The sequence below is a fragment of the Micromys minutus genome, assembly GCF_963924665.1.
Source record: "Micromys minutus genome assembly, chromosome: 2".
NCBI classification, from domain to species: domain Eukaryota; kingdom Metazoa; phylum Chordata; class Mammalia; order Rodentia; family Muridae; genus Micromys; species Micromys minutus.
The window spans coordinates 78,307,744-78,330,363 of NC_137971.1; the positions used below are offsets into that span (position 1 = coordinate 78,307,744).

Genomic DNA, 22,620 nt, shown 5'->3' on the forward strand with positions numbered 1-22,620 from the left:
ACCCCAAGGTGGGGGTGTGGGTGCCGGCCCACCAGAGACCGAATCGGAGGACCTCGGGCATCCAGGTTCTGCGCTCCAGGGAGGCGGCCCCGCAGGGCTGGGCAAGGACGGGGCGGTCGGCGGAGGGGCGGGAGCCGCTCATCAGCCACGCCAGTCACGTCTGGGGCCACCCGGCCACCCACTGATGTCTTGCCGGCTGGCCGTGCCACCTCGCCGGACCGGCGAGGGCAAAGGGGCTGTGGCGACGCCATGCCCGGGCCGGAGTGAGTGAGTGCGGGCGAAGATGGCGTACATCCAGGTAGGACGGTGGCTGGGGGCGACGGCCAGGGAATACCGGGGACCGCGCCCCCTCCGCCGGGAGCGCGCGCCGCGGGAGTGCGCACCACCCAGCTCCCACAAACTTACTGGAGAAAATAAAAACAAAACACCAAAAGGCAAAGAAATACAACGGGTGCCCCAGAGCAGGCACCTGTGCGTGTTCTAGACCTAGGGCAGGGGACCCCAGATTTCAGTATGGAGGGCCCTGCTTGGGACCTGCACCCTGGCACTCGCCTCCCCGGAAGGGGAGACAGCGGGGTGACTTTGCAACTCCCCACTCTTGTGCCCCCTGGTACCCACCCCAGAGGAGGGGCAGCGGGAGGGCGGCCCGGGGCACGCCAGCCACCCGGCCCGCCAGCGCCCGTTGCCGTGGTGACAGCTCGGGCTAATTGGCCCGTGGAGCCAGCTGGAGGCAGCTGTTCAGACCTGGAGGGACAAGGACATCGTTCGCCCGGGCGCTGGGTGCAGAGGGGTGGGGACATCCAGAGGCCAGAGCACACTGGTGAGGGAGGTGGGGATGGTTACTGTAGTACGTTGAGATCTGAGAATGCAGGATAGCCCCGATGCCTTCCACAGAGCGCCCCCAAGACTCCCAGAACGGGGAGAAATACCAAGTACTCCCCCCGCAACTCCTTTAGAGGGGATGGGTGGGGATGGACTGTGCTGCTTGGCAAAGAAACCATTTTCTTTACAAATTGTTAAGTAATGACAGGTCATGCCAAGGTCACACGGTCAGACTCCCACCCCCACCTGGCAAACAAACCCTGAAGAGCCTCAGGCTTGCCCCTAGCTGTGGGGGAGAATGGGCAGGGCAGCTCACAGGTTCAGGGACTCACTTTTTGTCCCCTAGCTTGGGGTGAGGTGGAGTGGGAACTGCAGACATGCCCCCCCCCCCAACTCTTCTGCTCCCTTGTTCCAGTTCCTCAGATGGTCTGTCACCTACCTGGTGGAACCTTAGCTCTGATCCACAGGAATGGCTGGCCTTTTCATGGATTGCTTAGGTCCTGGTTTCAAGTTCAATGAAGGTCACATTACCTGTACATCTGCGTCCTGAAAGCTGTTGGAATATGTATGTATCCAGTAGTTGTTCGTCAACATTTGGCTGACACCTATTATAGATCAGCATGGAAGACATAGGTCATAGCCCCCCACCATGCCAAGAGAGTGATTCCTTATTGAATTATACATTTTCTTTTTCTGAGGCACGATCTCGCTATGTACCCCAGGCTAGCCTGTGATTCTCCCACCTCCGGCTTCTTATGCTGGGATCACAGTAGTAGGTCACAGCATTCAGCTACCTAACCACCACAGGTCAGCACAGGGAAGTTAAGTGACTTGTCAAGGCCACACAGCTACTTAGCAGTCAAGGTGGAATCTAAGCTGCAGGCTGGAAGATGCGTAAGTCAAACATCTCAATGATCCCGTCTTCCCTCCTAGAAAAAGTCTTTGAACTTTCACAGAACAGAGAGAGCAATATTCTTTTTCTTCGGTCACAGTCTTTTTCAATTGGGAAAACAGTAAGAAAGCAAGTGCAAAGGGAGGTCAGGGGGTGGGCACCCACAAAGCTTTATTTATGTTGGTCAATGAGCTTCAGAGACTATCTGAAAGTCAGGAAATTAGCCAGCCCTTCTCGGGTGAAAGGATATGAACCAGCCTGCCATGGGGCTGCTTTGAGTGAGCTGGAGTCTGCTGACCTCTGTGCTTCCTGTGTTCCTTCTGTGTGCCTGGGATTTTCTCTTCAGGATGCCTGGCTTGAATCAGTTCTCCACTGGCATCAGAAGATCGAGCCCAGGGAATGTGATAAGGCAGAATGAGGACCTGGACTCGGGGCTTCTTTTCTGTCCCCTTTGTCCCCACCTTGAGTTGCTCCTGGGACACCATGTTGTACCATCTTATAGCTTTGGGGAGGCTGGCGTCTTAATGGTGGGAGCTTACGGTGGCTTTTCTGGGTTCACCATGGCTGTAATAAAGACCTAATGGATCTCTTTTGACCACCCATGTCCTGAGAACACACCTGTAAGTTGCTAGAAGCCATAGATGGCTGGAAGGTAATACTTTACATCAAAGTTCTCACTTTGTGGTGGTTGGGGGAACCAGGAGGATTGGGGAGGATGGAATGTGCCAGGGTATGTGTGACAGAACACCTTTGGGAGTCGGTTCTCTCCTTCCACGCCGTGGGTCCTGGGGGTTTAACTCAGATCATCGGGTTTGATGGTAGCACCTTTACACTGGGCCATCCCTCATGCCCTCCCTTGGTTTTTTTTTTTTTTTTTTGTTTTTTTGTTTTTTTGTTTGTTTTTTGAAACAGTCCGGTCCAGGCTGGCCTCAAATTCACAGCCTCCCTGCCTCAGACTCCTGGAGCCAGGATGATGGGCACACACAATGCTGCGCTCAGTTTAACGTCGTTTTCCATGCTGGCCCCACAAGGGCAGTTTTTCCTGCTTGCACCTGTCAGGGTAGTTCTTAGTGCCCAGGAGAAATCGCTGTGTCTCAGAAGCCCCAGACAAGGTGTGTTTACTCTGAGGCTGGAAGCTATACAGTATACCGAGGGTCCTGTCTCATCAAAAGAAGTGACCCAGGCCCAGGCCCACCTCTCACTAGGCCCAACTCACTAGGCCACACACTCTGTGGTCCACTGACTGATTGTGGCTGAGTTTGAGCTTTGGAGGGGTCTGTGATTAGCCCTTAAGTACTTTTCCACGGGGCAATCCATGGTACTTCAAGGAGCCTGAGTTTTCAAAGTTAATAGAACCCACCACCTGTGCCACTATTAATTGATTTTTTTCTAGAATTGGACCCTTTTGACTTGAGATCAGATCTCAGCACGTATGAATGCCACACATGTATGTGTACGTACACACATACACGGGGAGAGATTGACTCTCTTTTTTTTTAATTTTAACTTACAAAAAACATCAAGCTGGGAATGACAGTCCATACCTATAATCTCAGAACGTGGGAGGCTGAAGCGGGAGGATGAAGAGTTCTGGGCTAACCTGAGCCACGGGGTTATATCCTATCTCAGAATAGCCAGAAAGCAAGCAAGCATACACAAGGTCTGTAATGAAGACGGCAACCCATGGACAAAGGGAGCCAAAAGCACATGGTAGAGACAAAAGGCAGCTGGAAAATTTATCACAAGGGGAATGCCACAGTGTTAAATCTGAGCTGGACTGAGCTATCTCCGGCTTTGAGCTGAACTGGGCTATCTCTGGCTTTACAGGGCTCACTTTGCTTTGTTTACAAGGAAGGATGGGAGTGAGCAAGAGTCAAGAAGCCATTAACATCTGGGGACAAACCCAGACTGTCTTCTCTCTACTGGCTTCCTGTGCACCCCAAAGCCCTAGTTTGGGCTGCACCTCCTTTCCTGTCTAGGATCTGTCCTGAGTTGGTCACCAAGATTTGACACCTGCCTAGTGGGTTAATACCAGCATGTTTCCTTTTAAATCATGAAATCCTGGGTCTGTAAAAGATGGTTTAGCCTGCAAAAGCACTTGCCACAAAGCCTGATGACCTGAGTTTGAACCAGGTGGAGAAGGTAGAGGCTGGTCTCCTGAGAGTCATCTTCAGACCTCCAACATGGTGCTGTGGGTGTGTGTGACCACCAAGAGACACACACACAGGAGTGCACACAGAAAAGAAATGTTACCATTTTTTCAAAGAAAAGAAATCTGGGTCCATAGAAGAGCCTTCTTGGAAGAGGGGTGTTTAGAGCTTGGATACCTATGAGAAGAAGATGGGGTACAGGGTGGAACCAGGGAGGGAGGACCAGCTAGCTCCTTGCTTCCTTCCAGCCCCTCCCCCATTTGTGGGTGGTCGAAGGATGCTCTCTACCAGCAGGATCGGAGCAGGATTGGAAGGTAGGGCCCTAGCAGGGGCGGGGGAGTCAGCCTGTCAGTTTAGCTAATCAAGCCCTTTTGGGTTGGCTTCTGGCTATTTCAGTCTGGGAAGGTTTGCGAGTCCCCTGAAGTGTGGCTGTGTGTTGAGTAGCATGACAATCTATCTACCCGCTCTGATTCATAACAGCACACGGTGCACATCAAATGGAAAAGCTCACATTTCCCGTTTATTCGTTTATTCGCTGTTAGTTAACCAAGAGGCTCCCAGCAGCCCTGCAAACATAAGCCATACCTTGGTAGTAAAGTCAGCTCCCTCCCCAGGATGGTGAGTTCGAAGAAGATGAAGAAGATGCTCGGGATGCTGCTTTCTGTTGTTTTTGTCTTGCTGTTCTTGGAGTTGCTTGGAATATTGCTAAACTGGTCTCTCTCTCTCTCTCTCTCTCTCTCTCTCTCTCTCTCTCTCTCTCTCTCTCTCTCTTTCCCTCTCCCTCCCTCCCTCCCTCCCTCTCTCCCTCCCTTCCTCCCTCCTTTCCTCTCTCTCTCCCTCTCTCTCTCTCCTCTTTCCCCTCTCCCCTCTCTGCCCCTCACCCTGGCTTCACCGTGGCTCTCTAAAAGGGCAGTTGGAACCACTGAACGAGGTGGGTTAATTCAATCATCTGTTTGGTCTGGATTCTAATCAAATGCTTGCTTTTCTGTTTGGAATCTGGTATGGGGCTGGGGCATGATTGAGTACTGAGTCACAGGATACTAACAGGGTTCAGTTTCTCTTCCCTTCTACCAAAAGGGAGACCCTGGCAAAAGGGACATCACTGGACAGACAGCATGTATGCCCCAACTCAACCGGGCTCCCTCAGTTCAGTTGCATGTCCCTGGGGCTATTTTTCCTGAAGTTACCTTTTTTCTTTTGCCAGGAGAGAACCCTATGCATTGTGTGTTTGAGAACATATTGTCTGGTCCTCTCCATGTGTAATAACCGCCCACCTGTCAAGAAAGGCACACACATAAACTACAAAGGCAAACAGCTGCAAGTGTTTTGCTTGCCCCGAATGGCTGCAGCCACTTCTGTTTGCCATCCAGTATGCCACTGTGCATAAAAAAAGAGAGAGATTTTTTTTTTCTCCTACTAGCAATTCTGCTCTGGGGTACCTGTTTATCATGGGTGGGGCAATCCCAGATGGGCTGTTTATAATCTGGGGTGTTATCTCTCCTCTCTCTCTCTCTCTCTCTCTCTCTCTCTCTCTCTCTCTCTCTCTCCCCCCCCCCTCTCTCCCTTCCTCCCACAATGGCCCCAGGGCTTTCTCTCTAGAATCTCTGACGTGCTGCTGTGTGGCTGGACTTGTCAACACTGCTGTCAGAGGTGCTATGAGTCCGGCTGCTGCCAGTCCAGTGAGGATGAAGTGGAGATCTTGGGACCCTTCCCTGCCCAGACTCCTCCATGGCTGTGAGTACCCCGCTTGGAAATTTACCTCCCAGCAGCCTCTCCACTGGAGGGCGGGCAGGATGGGGGATACAGTGAGTTTCCATGGACATAGCCAAGGGCCTCTTTGTGCCCCCTCATTTGTGGGCCAGCTGGTAGCACCAGCTGGTGGTGAGGCTCCTGCTCATACCAAGCTTCTGAGATGCTAGCCGGGCGATGCTAATCTTGGGGACACTTTAAGTAGTCTAGGTATCCAAGCAGAGAAGTATCTGTGTTCTTTTTTAAAGAACTTTGTGGAGGTAACAGTGTCTGAGTGCCTCCTTCCCAGGCAGCCTGACAGACTGACATAATAATGTCCAGCCCCAAGCCTGCACCAAGTATATGCTCAGTGGATCTGAGATGCTAGCACCTTTCTGATGGTGCTTTTAGCTGGCCTGAACAAGGCCTTAGAACCTGGATTCCCCACCCCCACCCCCAAGAGGGATGCCCAAACCCATCCTGCCTCTAGTGCTGGTGGTGCTCACACAGTTTTATTTCTAATCCACTCCCCTCCTGCACCCGAATGTAACATCTCCATCTGCCAGTCGCTCAGATATTTTGGGAATGCAGTTTGGAAGCTCAGCCACATGTCTGATCTCTCGCTATGGCAGGGAGAGGGATGTGGTCAGAGCCTGGGGAGGAGCCAGGAGACCAGGCTTGGGAAAGACCTAGCAGTAATCAATCAACAACAGCTGCCAGGAACTCTGGGAGGGAGGCCCAGAGAGGAGACGGTGCTGGGTACGAACAGAATCCAGGGGTAGCACTTGAAATGGTCTCATCTGAATCTTGGACTGAGATCCCGGAAGTCCTTGGAGCCCAGTCTTTCCTCTGGGTTGGAGGTCATGACATGAATGCTCTTTATAGAAGCAAGTTTTAGGTGTTTCCAGAACACAGTGGTTTCACATCAGCCTGTGTGAGTTCAACCAAGTTCAGTTTCTGTGACAGCTTTCTAGCTCTGAGAAAGTTGCTTGACTCTTCTGAGCCTTGGCTTCTCATCTGTAAAATGGGACGATAAAAAAATTAGTAGTTACCACATAGGTCTGATAAATTTGTGTTTAGAAAAGTACTTAAGAATGCTTGAGACTTTGTTGATGATCAAAATAGACAGAATATCTATTGTTTGTTATTGATACAGGGTCTCACTATGTAGCTTTGACTTGTCTTCAACTGTCTTTATAGACCAAGCTAACCTTGAACTCACAAAGATCTGCCTGCCTCTGCCTTCTGGGTACTGGGATAAAGGCATGGTGGCCTTGCTTATTTTTATTTTTTTCAAGACAGTCTCAGGTAGCCCAGTCTGGCCTTAAACTTGCTATGTAGCCAAAGATGACCTTGACCTTCTGATCTTCTTGCACCTACCTCCTGGAATTTCAGGCATGTGCCACCACCCAGAGCTAAGCATGTTAGGCAAGCATTCTACCAATTGAGCTATGTCCCGGCCTTATGATTGTAATTTTTATAAACCCTGGTTTGGCATTGATTTCCTTAGAGAATGAGAATAATAAAATAATTTGTTTTGCAGGCTGTAATTAAAAGTAAATGAAGAAGGCTAGCCATAGTAATGCATACCTTTAAGCCCAGGACTGGAGAGGTAGAAACAAGAGGATTGTGAGTTCAAGACCAGCCTGAGCTACATAGTAAAACCCTGAAAAGTGAATGCACTATCTTCAGAATGCATTTAGCCCAGGAGCAAGAGATCTGTAAACATTTTTTTCTGTCTTGTTGGGTGTCAACAGAAACCTTGTGCTGTTCTTGAGGACACGGTTTATCTCTAAGTTTTGGCCTGACCCCGGTAGCTGGTGGCTCAGAGCTGAGATGGGAGACAGTCCCATTTCATAGGGTCCTTATATCCTAAAAAACGGAAGTGGGAAGATCACGTGTCCCCAGATGCACATCGATGCTCTGTCTCAGAAACTCGAGGGCTAGGGATGGAGTTCAGTCCAAAGCATGAGTTGGGAGACAAAACAGAAGAGGAAAGACACCCAAATATTCATGTGTGTGCATGTGCACAAACATGTACTGTGCCTGTGTGTACGGTTGAAAGGCCTGTTGACCATCTGACAAACCTTAGGAGGAGCCTGAGAAAGCCTAAGTCACCGTCACGGAGAAGTGAGGCTCAGCTCCCCTGGCAACTGTTCCCCCTCGTGCTCCCTGATCTTTGGTGTGTGGTGTGTGCATATGCATACATTTTGCGAGAATACGTGGAGGTCATGGAACAGATCTTCACCTTCTACCTCCAGACACAGCATCTTACTGTTCTCCAGTATACACACCAGGTCCCTGTCTCTGTGCTTTATCTTACAGTAGGAATGTTGGTCTTCATTAGGATCTGAACTCGGATCCTTAGCATTATGTGACAAATGCTACTAACCACTGAACCATCTTCCCAGCCCTGTAGTCAATTTTTTTTTTTTTGAGTGCATATTGTGTGTGTGTCGATGTAGTCTTCATGGGGTTGGACGGGCTCTGGGACTTTTCAGTTTTGTCTAGGACATAGGGCAGGTGTGGGAGTTAGGTTACCCACCAGTCATATGTTATGCTATGGCCTTGCGCATTGTGACATTTGGAGCTGGGCAGTCTGCAGTGTGAACAGCTACACACGACCTTCCTGCTCCCCAGGAAGACCCAGGCTCCCCCCAGACCCTGAGTAGCTCTTCATTCATTTTGGCATCTAACACAATAAAAAGAAGAACAGGAATGTGCGTGGGGGTGAGGGAGGTAGGTTCAACCGCTCAAAAGGCAGATCCGCAGCCTGCATTTTCTCCAGATCTGTTTACCAAGTAGGCAGTTACATGTTATCAAACAGACAGGAAGTAGAAATGTCAAGTGCTCGGGCTGCACCAGGCTGCTCCTGCCATGACATCTGGGGCCTGCGTCCATGCTGTGCCCCGTGGTGGCTGGACCGGCCTCTGTGTGTTCTGGGAGAGCTCTCTGGGGACGGTGTACTCATTATGATGTGTATCGATGTCATATGGACAGTTGGAGATCTTGGTGACTCCAACAGGCAAAGCAGCTCCCACCACAAGCTTGCATTTCCCATCCTCGAGGGAGGGGGATGGTAATAGCCGGCTGCAGGATTAGCACTGAAGTGGATGAAATCGGAACAGAGGGCGGGGAAGTCACAAGGGCAAGATCATGGTCCTTAGAGAAGGGGCCACTGAGACAGGAACTTCAATGGTTAAAAAACAAAAGCTGGACAAGAGAAGAGCCTGGGAGAGCACTTTAGGCAGAAGGGAACAGAGAGGCCCAGGGTGTCTGAGAAGCACAGAGGTGGGGTAGCCCCTGTGCTCACAAGCACTTGTGTCTCAGTGGTTCTGGAGGGTGTTGACATTTAAGCTGAAGGTATGCCGGTCTCATAGGGGGAGGTGACTGCCACAGTGAAGTTTGGTGGCTGGGAAGCAGGGTCACAGGCAGGCAGGGGTCCTGGGGCCTTTCCATCAAGAAGTTCCTGCTGTCCTCTAACCTGTGCCCTGTCCCCATGCTCCTCCTGCCTCACACACTTCATCCACTGTCCACTCCCAGCCAGCAAGGTATCCAGTCCCCTTGCCAGCCTGTCTTGTCTGACAGTTATCTTTCATCCGGGAGTAGTTAAATCAGCCCCAGCTTGCCCGTAGGTTATCTCCAAAGCTCCTGTAGAATTCAAAGCCTGCATTTTTCCCCCCAAGACATTTTTGTTTCTTTGTAGGCTTAAATGCCAAGTTGAGGGAATGTGGCTGGGATGGCCTTAATCAGCCATTGTGGCTCAGTGTCACTGGCAGCCATATCCCTTTGCAGGCTCCCCCACCCCCTTCTGTCTTTCCTCGTCCAGCTTGCCTACTGGCAAGGCCTCATTTTAATTACTTGTTTGAGATAAGGTCTTTCTTGGTAGGCTGACCTCAAGCCCAAGATTCTTCTGCCGAGAAGGTCTTTTATTTAGTGGTATCTTTAGAGCCACCCCTGTTGTAGCATCAACTAAAACACGCCAAGTACCCAACTATGCCTTTGCTGTATCGTTCAATGACTATTAGCTCATTCTGAGGGTTTACCAGCCAGAGAAGGTGGCTTACTTACTCCCATTTTATAGATGGAGCAACGGAGGAAAGAGAGGGGAAGAAAATCACTCAGGGGCATAAAGCTAGAGTTCTATGGGAAGCATCTGTCCGTCCGTCTGTCCTTCTGTCTGTCTGTCCATCCACCCATCTCCCTACCTATCTATCATCTATCATTTATCTCCCATCTCTCCTCTCCTTCACCATCTGTTCTTCTGCATCCTGCCCATGCCTCCCCCAGTTCCTGAGCATTTCTCGTCTTCATTAGCATCACGTTGAGTCACTGCCACTGCTAATCCATAACTGCTTCTCCACCCCCAACTTCTGTTCTCAAGTCATTGATTCACAGGGCCATTTTGTCGCCATTCTCCCGCCGCTCCACCCTTGAGTGACATTGTCACTGCATATTTTTAAAGATTTTAAACCAGAGGCACGGAGAAGATTGGGACAGAAGGACACATATCCCCAAGAGCGATTAAATGCATCTAAACAACCACATTGTTCCTCCCAGACCCAAGACTGACGGGTCTCCAGCTTCAGGCCACCCACAGTGGCGCCCCCATGTGGCAACAGTGTAGGTTTGCATGCCCTCCACACAACTGAAGCTTTTTTTCTAAATCAGGAATAACACCTTTAAATTATTTCAGTTTGTGCAAAAAAGCAAGACTATATTTCCATTGTTCTAAGTGATGTAGCATGGGTCAGAGGCTGCATCATTGCCATGAATGCCCCAAGATAGGAGTCCTTGTGTTCAGCCACTGAATGTTGGTCATGGTTTGAGAAAGGTACAGCTAGGGTTAGACTATGGGAGAAGGCAAAGAGCAGGTGGAGGCCCACACAGAACTCTGGTGAGGGTTGCCTCAGCAGCCACTGAAGCCCCTTCTCCTTCTCCAGGATGGCCAGTCGGAGCAATGACAAAGATGGTGACTCCATGCACACGGCCAGCGATGTTCCTTTGACCCCAAGGACCAACTCCCCTGATGGGAGACGCTCATCCTCTGACACATCCAAGTCCACGTACAGCCTGACTCGGAGAATCTCCAGTAAGTGCCTGGGACAGGCGGGGTTGAGGGGCCATTCGCTTAGTACAGGGGGAAAAGCTAGCAGGGCATGGTGGCTCATGCCAAAAATCACTGAACTCGGGAATCTGAGGTAAGAGAATCTAGGATAGCCTGAAGTTCTAGCCTAGGAGTTCTAAGCCAGCATGAGCTATCTCAGCATGAGTTCCTGTCTCAAAACAATCACAGCAGTGCTTACGCTCAGAGTCACAGAAGCAGGAACACAAACACAAGGGGGACATGGGGGCATTGCACCTGGAGATGTCCTGCTTCCCATTTGTCCATAGTCTAACTGGGCTTCCACCCAGGCATGCTGGCCCCTGGCCTCACCCTCCTGAAGTGGGGCAGTGGTGCACCTCAGCTGAGGAGGGCAAGCTACACTCCTGGTTCCTGCACTTACAAGTGCAGGGCCCTGGAAGGCACACACGGTCTGTTCCTTCATCCATAAGGTGTGTTGATGTCTCACTTAATAATCCAAAGGACTGTAAAAAGCAGATGGCTCAGGGCATATCATCCATGTAAAGTACTACCTGGTCCCAAGCCACTCTGAAGACTGTGATGGTGATTCTCACAGGGCCACCACCTCTCACAATAAACAAGAATGTGGTTATTTCTCTGTATGCACACATTCTGAACCCTCGGGCTCAACTGATCCTGGCATTTAGGAGAATTATAAATTCAAGGCCAGTTTAAACTAGTGAATTCTGGGCTGTTAGGGGCTACTTAGCAAGACCCTGTCTCAAAGAGCCAAGAAAAAAAAAGATTGTGTGTATGTGTGTGTGTGTTTGTGTGTGTATGTGTGTGTTCATACTTAACACAGACTTTCTTTCCATGACTTTATTACCTAAAACAATATAGCGTAGTAGCCAAGCCTGGTGGTGCAAGCCTATGATCCTATCTACTCAAAAGGCTGAGGCAGGCGGATTATGAGTTCAAGGCTAGTTTGTGCATCTGGGTGATGCCCTACTCAAAATAAAAAGTGAAGAGAAGCTCACACCTGCAGCTCAGTGTCAAAGGAAGCCCTGGGCTGAAACTACTACAGGAGAAAGGCAAACATAGTTTCCTTTTACGACACTTGGATTGCATTCAGATGGTGCAGTGGGATACAATGTCATCTACACGTGTGCTGAGCTGCAGTCATAGCTAGCCTGGAGTACATGTTGCTCCTGTGCTTCAGACTGGACATACATGAAGGTATATGGATGAGCGTGCACGGGTAACATACCGTTCTTTTGCATCTTTTCATTTTGTGTGTGTATGTGTGTGTCACTCTGTATGTCTGTCTCTCTGTGTGTATGTGTCTGTATGTGGATGTACAGGGGGTGTGTAGAGGTCAGAGGACAGCTTTTGGGAGGTGGTTCTCTCTTTTTAGCATGTGGGACTGAACTCAGGTTCCCAGGCTTGGCAGCAAGCACCTTTACTTGCTGAGCTGTTTTGTCAGCCCCCCATGTTGTTCCATGAGTGCCTGGGCAGGTCAGGGTTGTAAAATGGAGTCTAGAGCTCATGAAACACCTGCATTTCCAGTGTGCACAGAAGAGCTCATTGAACAGAGAAGCCTATGTGGGCATCTGGGGACCTTTGCTAATGTCACCAGGTGGCTGGTGATGGTGATCATTGTTCTTGGTGGCTATTTAGGTCTGGATTCCCGGCGCCCCAGCTCCCCACTCATTGACATCAAACCTATTGAGTTTGGTGTTCTCAGTGCCAAGAAGGAGCCCATCCAGCCGTCTGTGCTGCGTCGGACCTACACCCCCGATGACTACTTCAGGAAGTTTGAGCCCCGACTTTACTCCCTTGACTCGAACCTTGATGACGTAGACTCTCTGACGGATGAAGAGATAATGTCCAAGTACCAGCTGGGCATGCTGCACTTCAGCACACAGTATGACCTGCTGCACAACCACCTCACCGTGAGGGTGATCGAGGCCCGGGACCTGCCACCTCCAATCTCCCATGATGGCTCCCGCCAGGACATGGCCCACTCCAACCCCTATGTCAAGATCTGCCTCCTGCCTGACCAGAAGAACTCCAAACAGACTGGAGTCAAACGCAAGACCCAAAAGCCTGTGTTTGAGGAACGCTACACCTTCGAGATCCCCTTCCTAGAAGCCCAGAGGAGGACCCTGCTGCTCACTGTGGTGGATTTTGACAAATTCTCCCGCCACTGTGTCATCGGGAAAGTCGCGGTGCCTTTGTGTGAGGTGGACTTGGTGAAGGGTGGCCACTGGTGGAAGGCTCTGGTCCCCAGTTCTCAGGTAAGGCTTGACACCCTAGAAATCCTTTTCATATTAAGATTGTTATTTTAATTCGTTTTACTATTTAGAATTTTTCTTGTGAAGCTGGGTGTGGTGGCACATTCCTGTGATCCCAGCACTTGGTAGGTGCACTGCGGATCAGAAGATCAGATTCGTCTTCAGCTGTGTAATGAATTTGAGGAGAGCCTGGGCTATATAAGATCTTGTGTCAAGAAAGCCAAAGACCAAAAAAAAAAAAAAAAAAAAAAAAGTATTTAAGTTGTTTCTATTGTGAAATAGTTTTATGCTTATATGGAGTTTCAAAAACAGCAGAGTGCCAATTTTCCTCTTCTCCATTGCCACCAGGACGTTTTACAGCCCAGAGAACATAAGCTATACCACAGGATGCTGTGAACTAGAGTAGACCAAGTTCAGACTCCAGTGGTTTTTACATATGCCTCCCCTCCCACCATATTTGTGTGCATGTATGAGTATGTGTGCATGTGTGTGTGCATGCATACACATTGTATGTGTGCAGGGGCATGCATGTGTGAGTGTGTGTTTCTGTGTGCATGTGCATGTATGTGTGAATGTGTGTGTACATGTGTGTGTGCAAGGGTATGCATGTGTATGTGTTTGCCTGTGCACATGCATGTATGTGTGAATGTGTGTACATGTACATATGTGTGTATGCATGGGTATACATTGTGCATGGGCATACATTGTGCATGTGTATGTATGTATTTATATGTGTCTATATGCATGCATAGATGACTGTGTATATGGGTATGCATGTTTATATATGAATATGTGCATGTCTGCACATGTGTATGCCTATTCATGTGTGAGTGTATGTATCTGCGTGGGCATGCATGTGCTTGTGTGAGTATGTGTATATGTGCAAGGCAATCATATGGATGTGGGGGGATTCATGTGTGAGTGTATGTATTTGAATGTGCATATATGAGTGTGTGTGTGTGCAAGGGCATACATATGGATGTGAGAGAGAGAGAGAAATACACACACAAAGAGAAAGACAGAGACAGACAGAGTTTTATGAAATCTTTTCACTCTTTGGTGTATGTATGGAGGCGCATGGGTCTGGTGTATGTAGGGTGTATGAATGTGCATTTGTATGTGGAGGCTAGTGGAGGAAGTCATGTGTCCTGCTCCATCTCTGTCTGCCTCATTTCTCTGAGGCAGGGGCTCTCACTGAACCTGGAGTAGACTGGTGTCCAGCCAGCCCTAGACACCCCCCTGTCTCTGTCCCCGCAGCACAGGAGTTATGAGCATGCATAGCCATGCCTGGGTTTTCAAGTGGCCTCTGGGATCCAGACTCAGGTCCGTGTGCTTATGAGGCAAGGACTCTTATGGGTCCAGCCCCAGTTCTGTGAAATCTTACCAGATATACAGATTCATGGCACAACCACCCTAGGAACACTTTGCCACGACGCTGACCAATCAGGAGAGGGATTGCCCAGGGTATAAAGCCGTCAACCCTTTTGACTTTCAGTAAATGATTTGGAAGAAAAAAAATACAAAAATGAGGGCAGTGGAGTTGAAGATGCGCAGACGTTTCTCAGGCAAAGTATTCAGTGATCAGCTTCCTTCCCATGTCCAACCTGGAGACAACAGGCATGTGACTTGCTGCTGGGACCATACCCTAAGGCCACAGACTGAACTGTGACTTCAAGAGGCTGTTAAGCACTCCTGTGTGCACCCTCTACGGGCAGAGGGAGCTAAACAACCTAGGGAAGAAGGCACAGCCAGAAGACATACTTTGTACACTGCACTATTGAGGGTGGCCCAGCCCAGTGAGTTACACACAATGTATTTGTACACAAACATGCCGGGTGCATCTCAAAGCTGTTCAGTCTTGGTCAAGAATTCAGTGGCCCAGGGCTGCCTTCATAGAAACACAATAGCTCGTTTATGGTCAATTATTTGCTAAGAATTAAACCCAGAGCATTGTGCATACTAAGTGTACCCTCTCCTGCTGAGCCACGTCACATCCTAATGACACACTGGTTCTCCAGTGTGGGGACAGGACCAGAGGACTGTCCTGTTAGCTGTGTGTGTGTGTGTGTGTGTGTGTGTGTTTGTCTTCCAAGAAGGATGTCTGCCCCTTCCTTCATATAGATTCCTCATGAAGAAGGCCCTGAGGCAAAGCACATCATTTATCAGGGAGAGGCCACCAATTGAGAGAACCAGGAGGGATTTTCAAGGTCAGAAAGAGTGTGCGATGTATATGTTAACACAGTGGGCCACAGTCTGGTCCTTAAACATGCCAGGGACACAGGAGTTTGTGCAAGGCACACATGGGAGCCCGGTGTTGTTCACCCACAGAACTGGCAACTGAAGGTTAAAGAGAAATGGGAGCTTAACTCTGGCAGTTTTGGCCTGTGGTCCTAGCAGGTTAGAAATCTCTGATGCCCATCATGGGAGGTGGCATCCAGACACGGGTCTTTGAAGCAGGGAGGACAAGGAGAGGGCAGGCAGGGAACTGGGGCTGTTGTGAGTCTGGTTTCATACCTAAGACACTTCCTCTGGGAGGCTCTTCCCTCTTACATTGCCATCAGGACCCGCCAGGTCTAAGGCAATGGTTGACTACAACTGGTATTCAAAGAATTACCGTCTCGGCCATTCAGAAGTTTACAGTTGGGGAATGAGGGAGAGTTTCATCTTGCCACACTCAAACGCCATTCTTTATCCTAAACCCTGGAGAAGCAGAGAAACTGACACCCACACCCCAACCTGGAGGTCTTGCTCAGTGTTAGCTTCCCTTCCAAGTGTGGTCCTCTGGGAGTTGTGCTGTGACTTGCTCCATCCATTCTTGTTTTCCTTCTCCACCCCATCTCTCCATTCTCTTTCGCAAACTCTTTCTCTTCCTTCCCTTCCTGTCCTTACCTCCTCCCTCCTATGAAGCTGGCAGCCAAGGCCACCCTGCTGTCATTTGCACCTAGATGCAGAGAGCTTTGCTCTTAGCCATTCTTACAGAGAATCCTACATCAGTTGGGCAAAGCACCAGCAACTCAGACTAGCCTTGACCTCACAATCCTCCTGCTTCAGATTCCTGAGCACTAGGGTTACAGGCATGCACCACCATGCCTGGCTGGAATTATCTTCATTTGGGGTGGGGGTGGGGATTGTCTTGGCAGGCGACTGAGCTCGTACTGTGCTTCCTGTGCAAGCATTAGGACCTGAGTCTAGTTCCCATTCAAAAACCTAAGTTCCCGGCATGTGTCTGTGAGCCCAGTGCCTGGGGCTGGGGCAGTAGGATGTTTGGGTTCAGTGTGAAACCTTGCCATGAAACATAAGATGGAAGGGGACTGGAGGGATGGTTCAGGGGTTAAGAGCACTGGCTGCTCCTCTAGAGGACTGCAGTTCAATTCCCGGCACCCACCTGACAGCTCACAGCTGCCTGTAACTCAGGTTCCAGGGGATTCATCATACTAGGCATGCATGTGGTGTATATATATGTGCATGTAAACAAAACATACACACACACACACACATATAAAGATACTGGATATTGACCTTCAAACCCCCCACATGTACATATACACACAATGCAGGAATGCACACACACAGGACCACATACATATATGCCACACACACACACACACACACACACACACACACACACATGACTGTTTGGGGCCTGCCGCAGGAGAATCAAGAAGATTTATAGGTTTCCCATCACTCCCCTCCACCCCACCTCACTCACCACAGCAGTATGTTTGGTACCAGACACAAGCCCACGTTAACGCGTCGCTATTGCAGCTTGGGGTACACTGTTAACGTGTACAACCCATAGATCTGGGTAAATGTCTAGTGACATATGTGACTGTGACAGCAGCCGATAGAGTGGTGTCACCAGGGCTTGTGAGATACTCAGAGTTCTGTGCTGATTGGACTCAGTACCTGGAAACTGCCTGGAGTTACGGCCGCCCCCAGCCTGCCTTCTGGACTGCTAAAAACAGCCTGGTAAACAGAGGCTCCTAACTGCCTTCTGTATTTTGAGATTCCTCACCAACTGCTACTGTCACCATTCAGCCTTAACCAGGCAAATGACAACACTTTAAACTTGCTCTGAGATGCTGTCAGCCTTGACCTTTTAGAACCCTGTTGTGGTGTGTGTGTGTGTGTGTGTGTGTGTGTGTGTGTGTGTTTAAAGCTGTTTCTGACTCAGTTTTTTTGATAGACAGCCCCATAATGCTTTTGGGGGACCAGATCAGAGCCTTATAGAGCAACAGAAAATAAAAGTTTCCCTGTGTGGGGGCCTCTTGTGCCCCTCCACCCTCAGTAGAAATCAATTTCACACTTGACAGCTTATTAAAATTTTTAATTACATTTTTTACTTATTTAGTGTGCATATATGCTGGAGCGCTTGTGGAAGTCAGAGGACAACTCGTGGGGACTGTGTAGGATCCCAGAAGCTCAGTGCCAGGATCTGGGTATCAACACCAAACACAAATTTCTTACACTTGGGCTCTGGCACTTGACTGGTGGGTGAACAAATCTACTAGTGGGTAGACTTGTGACTGAACCCTACAGTGTCACTGTCATCGTCTCCATCCTTATCACCAGGTTCTCTGAGAGTTGGATGAGATCACACTTGGACCATGCCCAGTGTACCTTGCCTGTTGTGGCTCTGGTTTATTTACGTACTAAATATGGCATGGTTTCTCATGTGTTGGTTCCAAGTGGGTTTGCGGATGGAGTTGGGGATGGGGGCTTGACGTCTAGACTGAGCGTGATAGAACTCAGAGTCCTAAACTGTTTCTCACACTAGCACTCCCCTACCTAGGGCAGTACAAAATTTCCTCCCTTCCACACTAACATGTCCATTGGCATTGCTAATGTTCAGATCTTGTTAGTACAACCATCTCAAGGAAAACATTTCTCAGCAGACTTTCCGATATCCTGTATCTTACACTCTCTTCACCCCATCTTCCCCAATGTTTCCTGAGCCATAGATGCAGAAGCTGGGTAATCCCAGGAAGCTAGCTAGGTTTCCAAGACCTGGGATGACTTCCCTCCTCTTTAAGTGGGCCTTAGGTCCAACTAGACAGCTGGGTACCACTTACTGCACCTTTATTCATATGTTGCCATGTTAGTGAATGTGGTTCGTAGACGTTGCTGCTGGGCAGACCATTTAATTGCTCCGTTCCTTGGCAGCTTCTGTAGAGTTTTCTGAAACCATGGAAGATAAACTATATAAAAGAGTCTTCTAGACCAGACCCAGCTCCAATCATCTAAGTCCCGTGTCCGGGACTCTAGTGTGTGGTATTGTCATCAGTAGGAGCCCATCCTCAACCCTTCTGAGGCAACATAGGGTACACTGATGGCCTCTATTGTTGCTTGGATTATCCTAAACAACCCTTTAAAAGGTCATTTCCTACTGGTGTCTGATACTAGGGTCTTAGTATCATTAGTTTTGTTTAAACAGTTTTGTTAGCCTTTGGTTCTTGTGGGGAGCATTGTCGGTTAAATGGCTTAATTTTTTTTAATATGTATGTGTGTGTGTATGAATATCTATATCAACATAAATCTTAACGTATATATTTATACATACACACCAACTGTGTGTATAACTTTAGGTAAATGTAAAATAATGTGATTCTGTGAGTCTTTATCAAACAACCTCAGTGTGTTTCTCCATCCTTCTCCTTCTGTATTGACCTCCCTCCCTTTTCCTCAGTTGGAGCCCACTCCCCATTATTTTGTTTCTCAGGGGCTTGCAGTGTGACCATCGGCGTCATGCTCCTGTTGCCATGCCTTGCCTGCCGTGATAGACTGTGACCCCTTGAAACTGTAAGCTGGAATTAGACCCTTTCCCTTTCGGGCAGATATTTTATTGCAGCCATGAGTAAATCAACCAAGATATCACTAGACAAGGATGAAAAGTTTGACTGTGGCAGGTGCAGCCCACTGTATTATCACCCACATTGTGGGTGTGGAGAAGACTTTGGGCTTAGAAAGTCAGAAGTCAATGGCTCTGAATGAAAAAGACAGAGAGTAATCCTCTCCTGAGCATGATTTTGTTCTCCACAGTCTCACCACAGTCAAACATGGTCTAGAGATATAAATGGGAAATCTGTGAAAGGATTCCTAAGTTTTAAACAACTTATTATAGGGATTATAGGGCATTATTCTGATTCTTCTTATATTATTGGTATGTATAATCTATAGTAAGTTTAGTTTTACTGAGGCAAACATGAATAGAGAAGTTGTGGGTGTGTAGACTTCATTCTTATTTGTGCTTTCAGGCACCCATTGAGAGTTGAACCACATCCCCATCAATAACTGATAAAGGGGACTACTGTGCATTAAATTGACACCTGACTGGATAATCCTGCTAAGTTTTTGTTGTGGGGGAAAATACTTAATGGAAGCAACATTAAGGGAGAGGATTTCTTTGGTTCAAAGTTCAGTTGTATAGGGACAGTGTGGCGGATAGAGGATCTTGGTCCCCAGTGGCAAATGTTTGGGGATGGGCACATCACTCCTCATCCTAGTAACAAGCAGATTAAAAAACCCTTCAAGACCTGCCCCAGTGAAATGCTTTTGGTGGCTGAGGACCAACCAATATTCAAACCTACAAGCCTGTGGGGGATGCTTCACATTCAAGCCATGACAACAGTTCATTGGAGAATGTGACAGCCATATATTAGGAGACCTTGTATCTGCTTGCTCAAGCATTAAAAGCCTTTCCTAGTCCCTGCCCCCAAAGCTCAGATTCAAATCTTGTCTGCTGGTGGCCATGAAGTTAGATTACCCCTTTGGCAACCAATCCTCCAATTCATATTGATTGTCAAAAAAAGATCTTACTGTTTCTTGGGCCGATTATCCTACCTTAGGGTTTTATGAGAAGGATATAATCTAAAAGAACATTCCTAAGTATTCCATTGAAGTCATTATAAATAACGGGGAGGGGGGTCTAGGAAGATTTCTCAGCTGCATAAACATGACCACAAGCATCCGTGTAAATGCCCAATGGCCTTGGCAATGCACCTGTAATTACAGGGTACAGACGCTAGAGAATGGGTTCCCTCGAGCATGCCAGCTAGTGACTAGATGGACCTGTGAGCTATGGGTTCTATTGAGCAATAGAGTATCAGTGAATACAGTGGAGAGGAACTGAGGAAGAGTCCCTATGTCAGCCTCCGGCCAAGACACACACAAACACACAAATGTGCACACATGTGAACACACACATGTGCATGCTACACACAACCTAGGTATGTATCAATAGGAAAATAGTTATAATCCAGTGTAGACTATAAGACAACACTTACAGCAGGCGCACAGCTAAGTCATTATGTGGAAAATGTCTGTGTTTAAGGTTTTCTATAAGGAGATTTTTGTGTCCTGCTGAGGACACAAGCTATGTAAACACAGGCAACTGTATGGACAGAGGTGAGAGGAGACAAGGGCACACTGATCAAGTGTCTGAAATGCCCTATTTTGTAAACTCAAAATGTGTTTTTCTGGAAAATGGATTTTGCTAAAAAAAAAAAAAAAAGTTTTCTTTAGAAAGGGTTGTTTGTACAGTAAATTAGGAAACAAAAGGCATCTCCCAGGTGGTCAGGATAAAGGCAGAGGGACCTGTAGGGCAGCTGTTTGTACATCATTAAAAGCTCTAAGCAGACGGGAGGTGAGCAGGAGCGGGAGCATTAGAAGCACTTCAAAGGAAGCCTGTGAGGAGAGAACCTGGCTCCTGTTTTCCCCGATGGTTTCTCTCAATTCCTTTTTATTGATTAGAGCTTTACTGCACTCAAAGCTGCAGAAGACTTTCGTCTTTATTTCCTTCCTTCCTTCCTTCCTTCCTTCCTTCCTTCCTTCCTTCCCTCCTTTTCTTTTACTTTTCTTTTCCTCCCCTATCTTTTTCTTTATCTTTCTGCCTGGGTGGAGAGCTATGGCATTTGCATGAGCAGGCTGCTGGGAGAGCTGGCAGGGGGAGCCTCTGGATTCATCTGAGTAATTTACAGACTGTCTATTTTGGGTCTCCCTAGCCCACCCCACGTGGCGCTACTCAATTAAGCTCATCAGGGTTTTATAAAAAAGGAAATGAGGCTTGTTTATTTGTGACATCTCCTCAAAAGGGAAAAGAAAGAAATGATTCTCCCACCCAGATGCTCCTCCCACCCAGATGCTCCTCCCACCCAGGTGCTCCTCCCACCCAAATGCTCCTTTCACCCAGGTGCTCCTCCCACCCAGGTGCTCCTTTCACCTCAGCTTCCAGTCTCTTGAGGCTGGGAAGGGCGGTGACTTGGGGATCATGATGTGACAGTGGTTCTGTCTCCATTTGGGGCACCACATAGCAAAGTCTCAGGATCACCCAGATTGGAGTGGTGTGAGGTGCATGAATACCACTTGACTTACGGTGCCGTCACATGCCCCCAGAGCCACTGAGAATTAAAAATATTGAGACCTGAAAGCATATTTCACCCGCCTGCTGAGTCTACCCCCCCCCCCGTGGCCTCAGTCAGTGCTACAGCAAGGTGATGGGGCCTTTAAGTGGGACATAGTGGAGGGTCACTGGGGATGTGCCATTAAAGGGGCCCAGGCCCTCTTCTCTTTAGCATTCCAGATGTTCTGCGTGGTCCAGAGGAGGACCTGGGGCAGATCTATGGCAGCCCTGCTTCAGGTTCCAAATGAGAGTGTTTATTATTCATGGAAAGCACCAGAGCAGCAAGAGGGAGATAAGCAAATAGCACATAAAACAGGAAATGCATTAGTGAACTGTAAGGCGATGTTCTGTTTGCTGTTTGGCTCGGTGAGAGGCTGGCTGGAGAAGCAGGCACCTCCCCCCAAGCCATTGAGCCAGGTGTTTACAACACCTGACAGAGGTGCCTAAGAGAACAGACAATGTAACGCCATCAGGGATCACAAGCATCTGACACAATACACTGGGGAAGAAGTGGCCACCTCAACCCAGTCCCTCTGGGGGTCCAGCTTCTGGCTTCCGGTCCCCACCGCAGACATTTTTATGAGATGAGCAAAAGTGACCTCTGTTGAAATGGTAAACTGTCTGACTCTTCTCAAGAGCAAGGTGTTTTCAGTCCCCTTAACTACTTGCTATTCTCTTCTCTCCCTCTTACACAATTAGGGGGCAGCCTGATCCCAAGACAGGGATCTTTGGAGGAAACTGAGACCACTGTATTTGGGTCTGAAATGGGAGGAGGTTCCTGCTTCCAGAGCGTCTTCTCAGTGAGCTAGACAATTCACCAACATACATTTTCTATTTCACTGGGGCATGATATAAATGGTTTTGGCCCACCATGAACTCCCAATGTGATATGCTGCCCCACACAGGCCCAGAGCAAAGGGACCAGCTTGTGGTGGATTAAACCCCCCCATAAACCTTTTCTCTTTATAAGTTGATAGTCTCAGGCATTTAGTAAGAATGACGGAAATGGCATCTAACCGTCCAAACATCACGGTTTAGTGGAACAGCACACTTGTGGATTGGTGTGTTCCCTTGTCCTTGCATGAGTGAGTGGTGCTCACAACACTACAAGAGAGAAACTACAGGTACATGCCTTGCCCCCCCAACCCCCAGCTCAGGTGACCATCAAAACACTAAACTCAAAGACAATCTGGACAAACAACGCCAAGTTGAGTCACTGGAAGTTAGGGACTATCTGTATCAGTGTGCCACACCAAGGTGCATGTGGCCTG

General features: G+C 48.6%; 1 protein-coding gene across 2 annotated transcripts in view; it reads left to right on the forward strand.

Moving 5' to 3' along the window:
- Window positions 1–283: 283 nt before the first annotated feature.
- SYT17 (synaptotagmin 17) overlaps window positions 284–22,620 on the forward strand; it is a gene marked incomplete at both ends in the record, with an annotated part of 57,053 nt that continues 34,716 nt past the window's right edge. The window contains 5 exons of one of the 2 annotated variants that reach the window (XM_080911656.1): window positions 284–298; window positions 4,778–4,795; window positions 5,450–5,598; window positions 10,536–10,684; window positions 12,335–12,954. In XM_080911656.1, the coding sequence (XP_080767782.1) occupies window positions 284–298; window positions 4,778–4,795; window positions 5,450–5,598; window positions 10,536–10,684; window positions 12,335–12,954 (951 nt within the window). Of the gene's footprint in view, window positions 299–4,399; window positions 4,483–4,772; window positions 4,796–5,449; window positions 5,599–10,535; window positions 10,685–12,334; window positions 12,955–22,620 lie in introns of those variants that run through there. The other variant, XM_080911657.1, reaches the window with a different exon arrangement.